The sequence below is a fragment of the Erythrolamprus reginae genome, chromosome 9 (genome assembly GCF_031021105.1).
Source record: "Erythrolamprus reginae isolate rEryReg1 chromosome 9, rEryReg1.hap1, whole genome shotgun sequence".
NCBI lineage: Eukaryota > Metazoa > Chordata > Lepidosauria > Squamata > Dipsadidae > Erythrolamprus > Erythrolamprus reginae.
This window is the reverse complement of record NC_091958.1, coordinates 14790643-14806749: the sequence shown is the minus strand read 5'-3', so window position 1 is coordinate 14806749 and position 16107 is coordinate 14790643. Positions and strand designations below refer to the sequence as shown.

At 39.8% G+C, this 16107-nt stretch overlaps 1 protein-coding gene across 1 annotated transcript in view; it reads right to left on the bottom strand.

Annotated features, from left to right (window-relative positions):
- The window catches only part of CMTM4 (CKLF like MARVEL transmembrane domain containing 4), a 38943-nt gene continuing 22836 nt past the window's right edge, over positions 1-16107 (bottom strand). The window contains exons 2-4 of the mRNA XM_070760366.1: positions 12633-12809; positions 4793-4891; positions 1-2500 (exon numbers count right to left, since the gene is read on the bottom strand). Of these exons, the coding sequence (XP_070616467.1) occupies positions 2327-2500; positions 4793-4891; positions 12633-12809 (450 nt within the window). The 3' untranslated portion in view covers positions 1-2326. The remainder of the gene's footprint in view (positions 2501-4792; positions 4892-12632; positions 12810-16107) is intronic.

Below are 16107 nucleotides of genomic sequence, written 5' to 3'. Positions count from 1 at the left end.
AGGTAAGAGCTGGGAAGATCGTTAGCACCTAGTTAAGGCTGGGGGAAAAAAGCTTCCAAAAAGCTACATTCAGAGTATAAGACGCACCCAAATTTTCAGCCACTTTTAGGGAGTAAAAAGGTGAGTCTTATACTCCGAAAAATATGGTGATTTGTTTGGCCTCAATCACTTTACAGCACAAATTAGAATTTTACTTTCAGCTGAATGTTTATAGGTAATCCTCGACTCCATGACTGTTTGAAGTTATGACGACAGAGGGGAAAAATTGACTTATCATCGTTTTTCCCACTTACTAGCCACTGAAGCATCCCCATGGCCACATGATTGAAAATCAGACACTTAACAATTGTCATGCATTTATGATGATGGCATAAACCGGGAGTCATGTAATCATGCAGCCTTCTGACAAGCAAAGTCAATGGGGAAGTCAAATCCACTTAACAACCGTTAACAACTGTAGTGATTGGCTTAACCACTGTGGCAAGACAGGTTGTAAAAGGTGAAAAACTCACAAAAATCTTAGCCACAGAAATGTCATAAATTGAGGATTACTATAGTTAGGTAGTTATCAGGAGCTATCAGGGATGATAAATTCAAATCATCTGGAAAGCATCAGATTGGAGAAAGTTGACCTACCGTCATCCTTAAAGAAACATGTCAGACAAATGGGTATCAAATTCTATTGATTTACATAGGGTACTGCGTTAATCGCCATTACCTAACAGATACAAGAGACACACAAATCTAATAGCTGGTTCTACATTCCTGACTCGCAGAATGCATTTTTCTCCCTTTTTCAAGAAAGGTGGAGGGAAAATTGGAGTGACTATATTGAATGAATGGTATATAAACTAGACTAGACAAGCTATGTTCACTGACCAAAATAAAGTCTTAATCTGTAGACATACTTCAAACATGCCGGATCTGAAGTCCAGAAAGTTACTGTTTAAGAGCCTCCATCTGTCAGTCTTACTAGGTAGACTAGACAGGAATCAAAACCAGATTCTAATTTTATTTTAACAGAATCTAACAACCGGTCAATCCTAGAGGAGATCAACCCTAACTACTCTTTAAAAGACCAGATCCTGAAGATGAAATACTTTGGCCACCTAATGAGAAGGAAGGACTCACTGGAGAAGAGCCTAATTCTTGGAAAGATTGAGGGTAAAAGAAGAAGGGGACGACAGGGAATGGGGTGGCTGGATGAGGACACTGAACCAGTCCACGTGAGATTAAATGGACTCCGGGGGATGGTAGAGGATAGGAAGGCCTGGAGGAATGTCGTCCATGGGGTCCCAATGAGTCGGACACAACTTCACAACTAACAACAACAAAAACAGACCAAAGTCGAGTCTCTTCTGACCTTCTTATCCATCTCTTTTTCCAGCTTCCAACTCTGCGTCTCTTATCTGACTGTTTCCCCGGGAAGCATCTTTTCACTGTCTCCCAATGTCTTTCCCACAATAACAGCTTAACTTAGAAATACATTTCACCAGAATTTGGACAACAGAAGTTAGCAGCCAAACCAAATTAAGTTCTCAGGACAGTTACACCGTTTCAGAAACACTGCGATCCATGGACCCAAATGTTCTTAAAACCCTGCACCACAATGAGAGTTTCCTGTAGCTGAACATAAAAAAGAGAGAGAGAGAAAAGTATCATTGTCGATACATGTTTAGATAAACAACCCCAATATCTGCTTTGCATTTCTTTCGAAGTAAAAAAAAAGAGAATGAATGTAACAGGTGATAGGATTCAATATCAGGTCGTACCACAGAGGGAGTGTGCTTGATTGTTCTCTTTACAGTCAAAATCGTTAGTATTACCTGATCTTCCAGCTAAAAGTCTACTATAGCTGGCTGCGGAGATACAGCAAAACCGTAGGAGTGTGAAGTCAAAAGTAACCTGGCAAAACCTGTTAGAAAATGTTAGGCAGCAGTTCCATAATCCAATAGCCAATTTATCTTCTTGCTATCTTTCATCTCAGTGCAGGATGCTAAACATCAAAATTATGTTTCAAAAATACAATATATTGCTAGCATTAATTCTACTCTTTTTGTTTGTTTGTTTTTGTCTGGATGTTATGTATCCCTTTCTCCACTGTTGTATCTCCATCCTCCATTAATTACGGACAAAAAATATATGCAATTGTCATTGTAGCCTTCATATAATTGCTTCTTAATCCACCTCCTTATCTGTGAACATGGTCTTGGCCATCACGTTCTCCTTTGCTACCTGTAAAAATTATCATCAGCATCTTCTTTTCTTTAAAACAGAGGTCCACAGGCTTTTTTTAAAAAAAATATTTTTCAAGAAGTTCCCATTTTCACCCATCCAGACGTTGAATCTCTGGACGGTTATCTACTTCTCTGGATTCTGTCCGAGCACGTGTATAGTCACTGGTCTGTCGCGTGTTTTGCTGTCTGTTGGCGTTTCTCCAATTTTTAACTGCTAAAAATAAATTCACAGCATAGGCTGCGGTTGCCAAAAAACCAAATATCTAAAAAGAGAAAGAGAATATTTGTTTGAAGAAATAGCAGGTAAGACTTAACAGAATATAAATTATTTGTGCATTGTTGCTGTCTTCAGATAAAAAGACAGCTGCCTTTTACTGTCTTTAATATTGGTGTCCTGTTTGAAGGACAAATTACAGTGGTGCCTCTACTTACGAACTTAATTCGTTCTGTGACCAGGTTCTTAAGTAGAAAAGTTTGTAAGAAGAAGCAATTTTTCCCAGAGGAATCAATGTAAAAGCAAATAATGCAAGTGATTGGGGAAACCACAGGAATAGTGGAGGCCCTGTTTCCTCCCAGGAGATCCTTAGAGAGGCCCCACGGAGGGTTCTTCCTGCCTTTTCTGGCTCTGTTTCCTCCCAGGAGATTCCTAGAGAGGCCCCACAGAGGCTTCTCCCTGCCTTTTCCAGTTATGGTTTCAGAGACTCGGGTTTGTAAGTGGAAAATGGTTCTTGAGAAGAGGCAAAAAAATCTTGAACACTTCTACTTACGAAAAATTCGTAAGTAGAAGTGTTTGTAGGTAGAGGTACCACTGTATAATCCTTATCACATAGACAAAGCTTCATAAAACTCCTCTGAACACAAAACAGAGATAACAGTCCTGTACTTTCAGTTAAGTGAATACCAGTACTTAATTGTATATTTTGGATGGGTGGGAAATTTTACACTGTTGGTGTCTTTAATAAGAAATCAACAGGCATTGTGAAAATATAGCATCCACATATCACAAATATGTTCAACTAATGTTTGCAAGATAGCCATGTGATTTTTTTTTAGATAAAGCCCAGCTTCAGTAAAACAAAACAAAAAAACTTAAGTAACTTAAGCATATGAAGACACTGATTATTTATTTTCCATTAAAATTTCATGTCCTCTATACTTTTTGAGATACAGTGATACCTCGTCTTACAAACGCCTCACCATACAAACTTCTCGAGATACAAACCCAGGGTTTAAGATTTTTTTGCCTCTTCTTACAAACTATTTTCACCTTACAAACCCACCACCGCCACTGGGATGCCCTGCCTCCAGACTTCCATTGCCAGCGAAGCACCCGTTTTGCGCTGCTGGGATTCCCCTGAGGCTCCCCTCCATGGGGAACCCCATCTCCGGACTTCCGTGTTTTTGCGATGCTGCAGGAGAATCCCAGCAGTGCAAAAACGGGCGCTTCGCTGGCAACAGAAGTTCGGAGGTGGGATTTCCCAGCAAGGGGAGCCACAGTGAAATCGCAGCATCGCAAAAACACAGAAGTCCAGAGGTGGGGTTTCCCATGGGGGGGGAGCCTCAGGGGAATCCCAACAGAGCAAAAACGGGCGCTTCGGCTGGCAAAAGGGGTGAGTTTTGGACTTGCACGCATTAATCGCTTTTCCATTGATTCCTATGGGAAACATTGTTTCATCTTACAAACTTTTCACCTTAAGAACCTCGTCCCAGAACCAATTAAGTTTGTAAGACAAGGTATCACTGTATAAGTCCCAGAATTCTGCAAGCAAAAATTATAGAATTGTAATTCGGAAAGCAGATGATTAGCTTATACCATAACATTGCAAAATCCTTTTGCGAAACAGAACCGCTCATTATAACTAAGGCACCAATAGGCCATCTGCAAATCCAGTGCCCACATGAGGTTTTTGCAGCCCCTTCCTGAACCCCCTTCAATCATTGTTGCTGAATCATGCTTTTTAATATATACCACAAAGGAGCAATTATTAAATACATGGAAAGTGATTATTAACTTTAAACAGTGTGGTATCTGGCATTTTCACTCAAAAGCAAAGGGCAGCCTTACACACACAAAAGGCTGCAAACCCCTGATTTACTCAGAAAAAAAGCTCGCCGTGATTTGCACTTCATGGCAGCTTAAAAAGCTTTGTTATTAAGCTGTATGTTTAAAATAAAGCCCAATGAGATGGATCATTTATATAGCAATAACCTCAACCGGTCAAATATATCAGCATTGCCATGATGGTAACAGCCAACACAAAGACAACCAATTTTGCTTCTTGATGTTTTCAGTGTTTGGACCTCAAACAAAATTGGTTGTTTAGGCCAATTGCTATATGAAAAGAGAGAGACTGGTATTAAAATAGTCTCAATTGAAATTCTAACCAGCAAACAATCAATCAGAACAGAGTTATGGAAGGGATCTTGGAGGTCTTCTAGTCACAAGCAGCATAAATTAATCTGGGTGGCAGTTTGCTGTTGACAGTGGATTGACAGAAGGCACAAATATTTCATCTTTTCGACAAGAGAATGCAAATAAATCAATGTTTTCTTACCACAGCTGCAATTTCAGCACCTTTTTTATGGTTTAAAGCTGCAAGTACTATCGACGCAATGAAGAAGAAGAAAGTGCAGATTCCAGTATTGACCAAATCCTATAAAAACAAAATTAAACATATTACATCTTAAAATATTAGACTAGAACAGAATATTCTTTATTGGCCAAGTATGATTGGATGCACAAGGCATTTGTCTCTGGTGCAGAAGCTCTTTAAAAAAAAATATTTTTATTGGTTTTGCACATTTATATATAACATAAAACAAACATAAAACAGTGCATAGTGCATGTGCCCATCACCCGACTGACAATACCCACCACCACCACCACCAATTAGAGGGGTTCAAATATTTACTAATTTATGTTCTTTTATTTCCTTAGCTCTAGTTTGCATTTGTTTACTATTCAAAGAGTGATTGGAGTTTATTTTTCGCATTTTCATGGTGCAGAAGCTCTTGATGTACATACAACAAAGAAGTAATATAAACATAAGACACTGATAGGAAAAGACAATGGAACAGAGGAGAAGGATAATAGTAGTACAACTTTATTACAGGGGTAAATATACTTAGACATAAGACAGTGTTGTGGGAATTAGGTGTGATGGCACAAGGGGTGATGGCACAAGGGGGGGGGGATCTGTCTTTCTGTCTAACTATTTCGGCATTCAGTGCCCTACAGCGGAGTCCTGAAGTGAGGGGTCTGTAGATATTTTCTCAGCCCTCTTTCTGACCCTTGCAATATATAAGATCACAATGGAAAGCAGGCTAGTTGCAATTGGGTTTTTTTTCCCTGCAGTCTTAACTATCAGTCAAAATCTGTCACATTGTCTGTCATAATATGAACTAAGTTAAGGATGAAGCAGGACGGTTTGTATGCAATTAATTACTTTATATCAAATTGCCACTCCACAGAAAAATACACACTGTACACCCGCTGAACAATCGCTGCACTGCTAGAATTGCATATGCGCAAAAGTGGAAAGTACTTTTTTTTAAGAATTAAGGTATGTATGGATGTAGTGTGGAGAAAAACAATAAAAATTGTATTAAAAATTGCTGCATTACAGTCAAGAAAAAGAATTACTTAATAAAACAAGGGCAATTTCTTCTTTTCTTTATTCCAGTGCTACCAAACCCACAAAACATTCTTCCAGCCACAAGAATATTTTATAACTTAGCTACTGATATATAAATAGATTCCTAGCTCTGTCAAATCTAAAATCTCTATCTGTATGCCTGCCACATGTCTCTTACGGTATTACATGTTGCAGGATTCTCTGTAAAATGCTAATTCTGTTTTAGTTTTAGCATAAAGGAACATTTCTCTATATCCCGGAGAATCTTTTCAAGCATTCTTCATTCCTGAAACAACAAATCATTCAGTAACTTCTCCAATTCAGTTTTACAGACTTCCTGTTTAGCAATGGAGCTCAAATGATTTTAAGCTCACTGAATTCCCACGTGGGTAATTGGCATACTGTTATGCACATTTATCACAATTCTAAGGAATTAGAGCTAGTTCTTGTTAGAAGCCTGTTAGATGCTTTGTAGGCTTACCAATACACTCAAAAAGAAAAGAGACAGAAATGCAGATCAGTTTATCATAGATTTCACAGGTTATAGACAAATGCTTAGCTAATACACCTGATGTTCCCAAAAAGAAATTATGGGGATTTGTTGTGTACCTTTATTACAGAAATATGCCAAAATCACTTCGTTGTTAGTCCATCTTCTCTTCCAGTTTCAGTTTTTAGGGTTTGGGGGAAATAAAATTTAGAGTTTTCCTATCAGAACTGGGTGTGTGGGGGTGTGTGTGGGTGGATGGATGGATGAATATATATGTATATATATATTGCCTTGTAAGGCAGAGAATTATCCTCTAGGCTACAGTATCCAATCCCTTCAGCTCTGCAGCAGGGAAGGGTTACATATTTTTGTGTCGAATCACCCTGGTGTATTGAAGGAACATCACAGCTCCTTACAATCACATAGGGAAAGCTCTGTTCAATGGATAAATACGGATAATTCTGACAGCTAAACAGTAGCCACCTATGAAATCCTGGAAGCATTCATTGGATTAATTTGGAGAAGAAAAGAAACAGAATACATTCGTATATATTACTAAGAATTTAATCAGTTTCAATTGCTCAGGTTTTTTTTTTTAAAAAAAGTGACTTAAAAAGTATGGGGTTTCACCCCAGAGACGTTGGGAATTTATTTGCACCTGTCAACAGTTCTTCGGCTCTTCAAGCCACAATCTGCTAGTTTAAGGTTTATGCACACCATCAAGGTATCATAGTTATCTTGACTTATTACTGTTATAGTAAATTCAAAGCAATTTCTGACTTGGCTTATTTGAAACCCGGGAACTTGTTGAATTATCACAGCTTTCTTCAACCTGGCATTGTCCAGATATTTTGCAGTATCCTTCCCCAGGAGTGGGGAGGGAATGGAGATTTTGCACTATCCTTCCCCTGGGGTGGGGAAGGAATGGAGATTTTAAGTATCCTTCCCCTGCCACGCCCACCAAGGCACGCCCACAGAACCAGTTGTTAAAAAATTGAATCCCACCATTGCACAATAGCTTCTAAATGAGCTAATTTGAATATTGTTTTCCTTCCTATTTCAGATTATTGGGCAAGGACTATAATTGAAGTCTGTTTGGGACATATGTTAGTTTTCTTTATCTTCCATATGCAGATTCTTTCCTGCAGCGTCATTTGCTCAGAGTGTGTAATAGCACTTCTGGCACACCACTTTGCCTTCCCTTCTCCCTTCCATATCTCCTTTTTGATTTCTAATGTATTTGTGTTTTAGTTATCATCTCTTTGATGCACTCTTAGACCAAGTTTTGCCAAGTTGTAAAGTCATAACATTAACCGGTCTTTCAAGTCATAAATACACAAAACGCTTAAATAGCTTAAGTTGCAGACAAAATGGGTTCTTCTTTTGTCTAAATGTGTGAAGAAAAGAAGACGTCCCGTGCTTATTGCACACATGAAATAAAGGAAAAGAAAAATCTGGAAAAACAAGCCATTTTCTCTTTTATGAACCCTGTAATTTGGAGATGTAAAGAAAAAGTATTTGGTTATCCCAGTTTCAGAGAGAGAGAGAGAGAGAGAGAGAAAGAAAGGGAGAGAGAGAGAGTTCAGTATTAGCTATAAGGGAATTTATCTCAATATTAATAATGCAAAAGATAGCATTGCTCCAATTAATTTTTCAGGAGAAAAGGTCAGATGACAATTTGATGTAATTTGGGAGGAGAGAGAGATGGACTAAGCTGATTGTGCAGTTCTCAAAGTATTTTAAAACTCAACAGACTGCCCGGTTTTGATGTTGATTTTTTGTATGCTAGGCAATTATGGGTCTTGTGTTTTTCTTAGACACCAGCCAAGAGCAAGCAGATTTAGCCAAAACCAGAGTATAATGGCCGAAGTTTTCTACTTGGAACTATCCTTTTATATTCCCTTAAACAAAAGATATTTAAAGTTCTATTGAGGGAGGCAAAGAAGGGTTCAATCAATTGCAATAAAAGAGGTTAAATGTGGGGAATTGACAACTGCTACCTTTAAACACCTTTTTTTTGCATTTGAGGTGGCCCGTACTAATCCGTGAATCTCTAAGAACTGGAACCGGAAAGGAAGGCATCAGCACTGCTCACAGCAGACAGAACCACTGTGTAGCTACATAGCAGTTGCCCTGCAAGGCTGGGAAAAGAACAGTCAAAAAGCAGACCGTGGGGGGGGGGGGGGGGTGCGGTGGTGCGTAGGGTAAAATTCTTGCTTCACAATCAGGAGGCTGTGAGTTTGATCCTAGGTAGAAGCATATATTTTTCTCTGTCTGGCCAAAGTGAGAATATATCTGCTGAACAAAACTCCGCGTTGGCAACAGGAAAGACATCCGGCCATTAACAGACGTCTAGCTGCATTCCGTTGCCCAGATTCCACCCTATGAGAGAGAGAGAGAGAGAGAGAGAGAGGGAGGGAGGGAGGGAGGGAGGGGGAGGGAGGGAGAGAGGGAGGGAGGGAGGGAGAGAGAGAGAGAGAGAGAGAGAGAGAGAGAGAGAGAGAGAGAGTAATATTTTCTCAAGTTGCTTTTGATCTTTCCCCCAACTAACTTCAGATTGTGTCCCCTTGTTCTTGTGTTCACTTTCCTATTAAAAACACTTCCCTCCTGAACCTTATTTAACCCTTTAACATATTTAAATGTTTCGATCATGTCCCCCCTTTTCCTTCTGTCCTCCAGACTATACAGATTGAGTTCATGAAGTCTTTCCTGATACGTTTTATGCTTAAGACCTTCCACCATTCTTGTAGCCCGTCTTTGGACCCGTTCAATTTTGTCAATATCTTTTTGTAGGTGAGGTCTCCAGAACTGAACACAGTACTCCAAATGTGGTCTCACCAGCGCTCTATATAAGGGGATCACAATCTCCCTCTTCCTGCTTGTTATACCTCTAGCTATGCAGCCAAGCATCCTACTTGCTTTTCCTACTGCCCGACCACACTGCTCACCCATTTTGAGACTGTCAGAAATCACTACCCCTAAATCCTTCTCTTCTGAAGTTTTTGCTAACGCAGAACTGCAAATTGAGAGTGGTGCCAGGCCTGAAGGCTAACAGCTAAGTTCTGAGTTAACTGTCGATTAGGTAATTTTAGAATGCTCTAAAATATAAGCGCATCCCCTCCAAAAAAAAAAAGATGACTCTGAAGGAAAAAAAATACACCTCTTGGCTTATGGCAAGGAGCAGTTTACTTCTTTTAATTCCAGTTTTCACACCATCTATTTTTCAGGAGTAGACCAGCCTGGCCTCATTCTTAACAAACCAATGCTCTCATTCTCAGATTTCTCAAAATCAATTGACTGCAACAGTAGTATTAATGTAAAGTCATATGATATGACTTCATTTTTCCCTTTCTGTATCACAAAAACTTGCAGATCCCCCCTTCCTCCCCCCAAATCACTAAGTTAGGCCTTTTAGCTTTTCCTGAGCCCTATTTAAACTGGAAAGAAGCAAGCATCAATGAGAACATTTGTAGCTTGGGGCTGAAATGGAGTGTGCGTCATTTGGTGCTCTCTCAGCTTGGTTGTTTCGCTGCAGACATTTCATTACCCAAACTAGGTAACATCATCAGTGTTAGTTAAGTGCTGGGCAAACCCCATTCCTTACAAGGACCAAGGATTCCTTAAAACAAGCATCAGGGTATGATTTTCAAAGCACATAGTTTGCACTAGATATCAAATTGCCACAATCATGGAAAGTATTTTTGACTACGCCTGCTAAGAAGTAGTGTGGCAACGTTCAGCCAAATCTCAGCTTGTCGGAATCTCAGGAACTGTAGTATTCATTCATCATTTCCAATATGAAACAGATCCATGCTCACCCATCGCAAGATAGAGAAAACGAGAACTCTAAACCAGGGATCCCCAAACTTGGCAACTTTAAGACTTGTGGACTTCAATTCCCAGAATTCTGGAAGCTGTCTGGAAAATTCTGGGAGTTGAAGTCCACAAGTCTTAAAGTTGCCAAGTTTGAAGACCTCTGCTCTAAACCTATTGCAATTAGACTAAATATTTGGAGTATTTGCGACAGATTAAAACAAGGATTTAGGAATGGATATAAACTCATCACAAAAACCGCTTTCAGATGGCCACTACATTCCTTGATATTATTTGCATACTTTCGTGCACTGTGGAGCTATATTTGTTAAGCAGCACACAGGAATTTCCACTGTTGGTTTTTAACCCATTATCAGAGTGGAAACTATCAGTATTAGTCTGAAAAATGACTTGTCTGCTTATTTGCTCAATAATTCTCAGCTCTTTCCAGGATACCAGAACAGTCGTTGGCATACTTACCTTCTACTTTTTATAACTACTTAAAAAAAAATTAAATTAAAAGGCATGTAAGAACGTTTGCAAGAACTGGCATGTCTAGTTTAATGAAAAGAAGGACTAGGGGAGATATGGTAGCAGTGTTCCAATATTTCAGGGGTTGCCACAAAGAAGAGGGAGTCAAGCTATTCTCCAAAGCACCTACTGCTAGAACAAGAAGCAATGGGTGGAAACTAAACAAGGAGAGAAGCAACTTGGAACTAAGGAGAAATTTCCTGACATTTTCTTTCTTGAAATATTATGTTTATCAAAAATTCCAAAATACAGTAGAAACATAGAAACATAGAAACATAGAAGACTGACGGCAGAAAAAGACCCCATGGTCCATCTAGTCTGCCCTTTTACTATTTCCTGTATTTTATCTTACAATGGATATATGTTTATCCCAGGCATGTTTAAATTCGGTTACTGTGGATTTACCAACCACATCTGCTGGAAGTTTGTTCCAAGGATCTACTACTCTTTCAGTAAAATAATACTTTCTCATGTTGCCTTTGATCTTTCCCCCAACTAACTTCAGATTGTGTCCCCTTGTTCTTGTGTTCACTTTCCTGTTAAAAACACTTCCCTCCTGAACCCTATTTAACCCTTTAACATATTTAAATGTTTCGATCATGTCCCCCCTTTTCCTTCTGTCCTCCAGACTATACAGATTGAGTTCATTAAGTCTTTCCTGATACGTTTTATACTTCAGACCTTCCACCATTCTTGTAGCCCGTCTTTGGACCCGTTCAATTTTGTCAATATCTTTTTGTAGGTGAGGTCTCCAGAACTGAACACAGTACTCCAAATGTGGTCTCACCAGCGCTCTATATAAGGGGATCACAATCTCCCTCTTCCTGCTTGTTATACCTCTAGCTATGCAGCCAAGCATCCTACTTGCCTTTCCTACTGCCCGACCACACTGCTCACCCATTTTGAGACTGTCAGAAATCACTACCCCTAAATCCTTCTCTTCTGAAGTTTTTGCTAACACAGAACTGCCAATGCAATACTCAGATTTAGGATTCCTTTTCCCCAAGTGCATTATTTTACATTTGGAAACATTAAACTGCAGTTTCCATTGCTTTGACCATTTATCTAGTAACGCTAAATCATTTACCATATTACAGACCATTGCTATTGTCATTAGCAATCACCACCATTGAACACTTCATGCCTACACAAATTACTGCAATATATTTGTTTTTTGAGTGTCTTGTGACATTGAGGGTACAGTTTATTCTACACTGGAAGGAAAAACATTTACTGGTTTACCAGTCATTTAAAATGTGCACTTCAACCTGTCAGCGTCTGAAAGAACAAGTGAAGGAATTTTTGGACAATACAGTAAAGTTAAATCTCCTGAAAGTTAGCATACATTTCAGCCTTTTTTTAAAAAAAAGTACAAGAATAAAACTAAAAGGAAGATCACAACTTTATTCCTTTAAGAAGATGAAGCAGAAAATAGGTTAAAATCTACTTCCGCCCCAAGAAAAATAGAGCAGTTCCAAAATGTTGCTCCATTATAAATTTGCATCTATCATTAATTTACAGAGCTAATTCATACAGTATTGAATTGTATTGAATACAGTATTGAATTGTATTGAATACAGTATTGTATTGTATTGAATTCTAATACAAGTATCAATATGAAGTGACAAAGTGATTTCCCAGGTCGTAGGCAACTAAGAAGTTGCAATAAAGAAAACCTTGGCGTTTGCAGGAGGGAAAACACTGTCAGACACAATTTCAGCGTTAGACACTTTAACACATAGTAGTCCATCACACATGTTATACCAGTGGGAATCCATGCTGAACATAGAGCAGGACATATTCTCTACTATTGCTCTGATAAGATCTAAAGTTCCTGCATTTGAAGGAATCAGAGCTTAAAATCTAAACTTCACATCTACACTAAACTATTCATCTATGTTTGTAAAGGTTTGGATGAGAACTTACTGTAGTGTTCCAGTTGATCTGTGGTATTCTTGAGTGGAGATTTAGGCTGAACATGAGCAATAGAACTCCAGTAACTACCAATGCGCTACAGCTGACAAATTCAAAAAAGTAAAGTCCTTCACAAGGAGAACATTCCATGATGGTCTCTATGCAGATGAAGGAAATCAAAGCCAAAACCTAAAACATGAAAAACAGGAAAACAACATTGTAATATTCTGAATATATAGTGACAAATGATCCTAAAGGAAGTGGATACTTATTGTAAAGCACCCCGTAAGAGTCGTGATATTTACTTACTTACTTACTTACTTACTTACTTACTTACTTACTTACTTACTTACTTACTTACTTACATACATACTTACTTACTAGATTTGTATGCCGTCCCTCTCTGAAGACTTGGGGCAGCTCACAGCATGCATATATATATAGTCCTTTCCCAATTTATATATTTCTAATCTTAATATTGCTTCACTTTTCCCCTAAACAATGATCAAAAATCTGCTTATAATTTCTTTATCTTCTTTTCCACATCATTACTCTTTAAAAGAAACTAATTTTATCTTCTTCTAACAACCATTCAACACTTTTATCTCTTATATCCCATACAAAACATATTTCAAAATTACATTTTTTCAATTTTCACATTTTCTTTCTATTTTAAACATGTCAACTTTAAGACTTGCAAACTTCAACTCCCCATCCTACGGTTGGCTGGGGAATTTATTTATTTATTAGTCAAACATTACAAGATAGCAGTATAAATATGAATATGGACATGAACGAAGGAAATGAATACAAATAAATGGGGATAGTAGGACAGGAACAATAGGCACGCTGGTGTGCTTCTGCACACCCTCTTTATGGACCTCTCAGGAATGGGTTGAGGTCCATGGTTGACAGTCTAAGGTTGAATCTGTGAGGGTTTGGGGATGTAACAATGGAGTCAGATAGAGTATTCCAGGCGTTGACCACTCTGTTGATGAAGTTGTATTTTCTGCAATCGAGTTTGGAGTGGTTTACCTTGTATCAACTGTTTGCCCATTTACTATTGTGGTTGAAGCTGAAGAAGTCAGACAGGTAAAACGTTTGTAGCGGACAATTTTGTGTACTATGCTTACATCAGACCTCAGGTGGTGCAGTTCCAGATTGTCCAGGGCCAAAATGTTAAGCCATAAGGGATTCTATAGTGAGTAGAGGAGAATTCTGGGAGTTGAAATCCACAAGTCTTAAAATGGCCAACTTTGGAAACCCCTAATATAAAGAATTCAACACACGTTACACCAAAGCTAGTCTGCTTCTACAGTACAGCAATCTGAGACACACTTGTCTAGAATTTATTGGATAAACGATTGTATGTATTGGAGATCTATTAAAAGCCACTAATGGGAAGCTATGGAATGCTTCCAAATATAAATCAATGCAAAGAGCCTGAACCAATAATTATATTAGTGAAATGTGTTTTCTTACAGCAGTTCCCATACACTAGGGGTGTCAAATTCAAGGCCCAGGGCCCGGATCGGCCCAGTGGAGTGCTTAGATCTGTCCCATGGTCCTGCCCTGGAAACAGCGAAGAACTGGCCCACGGTGCTTCTTCCCAGCGAAAATGAAGTTTGGGAGGGCTGCGTGAGGGTTGCAGGAGGCTGTCCTAGCCGAAAACGGAGCTCACGGACCTGTTTCTGCTAGCAGAATGCTCCGACCACCATAGGCGCTTCCAACACAAGTGACATCAAGCTGGCCACACCCATCCTGGCTGCACTCACCTGCCCCCCCAAAAAAAATCAAACACAACCCTGATGCAATCCTCAGTGAAATCAAGTTTGACTCCTCTGCCATGCACCTTATGAATTTTAAGGAGGACGTAGACAACATGATCTCCTTTTTGTAACACTATTTTTATCCATTGCTTCTTTTTTATTATTATTAGTATTTACATAGAAAACTTATGGAGGAAGAGTTCCCTCTAGTCTGGAATTCTGTCTGATTTAAAAAATGGATGGGACAGTCTTTTTCACTTGGCTGCAAAAATAAGGTATAGTCTGATTTTCATACTACAAGTAAAATGGAAAACCATTCTGAGTCATCCCTAAACCTTTTGTCCTCACACCTCCCTTTAGTACAATATTAATAAATGTACTTCCCCTACAAAAACACCAAACTGACCATAAATGGCTAATAAAACAATGCAATGAGATTCTGAAGAGGTGGGTTCATTATAATAACGTACGAATAAAAGTTTCTTCACACCTCTTCTGGATTCTGCCTGCATTTCCCCAAGAGAGGAACAAATCAGAGTTTGATTCAAATCCCTTTCTTGTTTTCAAACCAATATAACTTGCTTGCTTTCATTTGAATTCACCATAGTCAAGAACCACCGGCCTTTTTCTGACTCATATAGTCTTTCAATGTAAAAATGACAGTGTCATATTTTTAGGGACTTTCTGAAGTGTCAATAATGTTGATACAAATCTGTCCAATTTTACCCTGTTGGTGCTAATTCTCCAGGCACCTGTGTCATGCAAAAAAAGGGACCTATTTCTGAAACATGACGCTAATGAAACTGGTGGTACAAAAATATAGTATATATGTGGCACTGAGAACAAAAGAGCCAGCGAGTTCTTTCACAATTTTTAAATTATGGGTTTTTAGAAACATAGAAACACAGAAGACTGACGGCAGAAAAAGACCTCGTGGTCCATCTAGTCTGCCCTTATACTATTTCCTGTGTTTTATCTTAGGATGGATATATGTTTATCCCAGGCATGTTTAAATTCAGTTACTGTGGATTTACCAACCACGTCCGCTGGAAGTTTGTTCCAAGGATCTACAGTGATCCCCCGGTTATTGCGTCCCCAACCATTGCGAATGGGCTACATCGCGATTTTTCAACCCGGAAGTAAAAACACCATCTGCGCATGTGCGCCCTTTTTTCCTATGGCCACACATGCGTAGATGGTGTTCCCCGCCGGGCAGATCAGCTGCTGGGCGGCTTCCCTGGGTCTTTCCCCTCTTGCTGGCGGGGAGGGCGAGAAGCCCCCCCAGCACCCGCTCGCCCTCCGTTCGCCCGCCCTTCGCCCGGCCACCCGCCATTTGCTCGCTGCTCGCCCGGCCACCCGGGTTCGTTTGGCTTCGGGACTCAGTTGGGAAGCGGCACGGGTGTTTTAAAAGGTCTCCGCCGGCATGGGGGGCTTCTTAGCACCCCCCCAAACCCGGGTTGGGGGTTCGGGGGGGGTAGGAAGCCCCCCATGCCGGCGGAGACCTTTTAAAACACCCGTGCCGCTTCCCAGCTGAGTCCTCAAGCCAAGCGCAGAAGTTAGCCTTGAATCCCTTTGAATCCCGCCGCTTCTGCTGGATACGGGCGATGGGGGGGCGAGCTGCCACACCCCTGGCTTCCGCACCGCTCGTCCCACCCACCGCCCGTATCCAGCAGAAGCTGCTGGATTCAAAGTGCTGGGGTGGGGGGCTGTCGGGACAC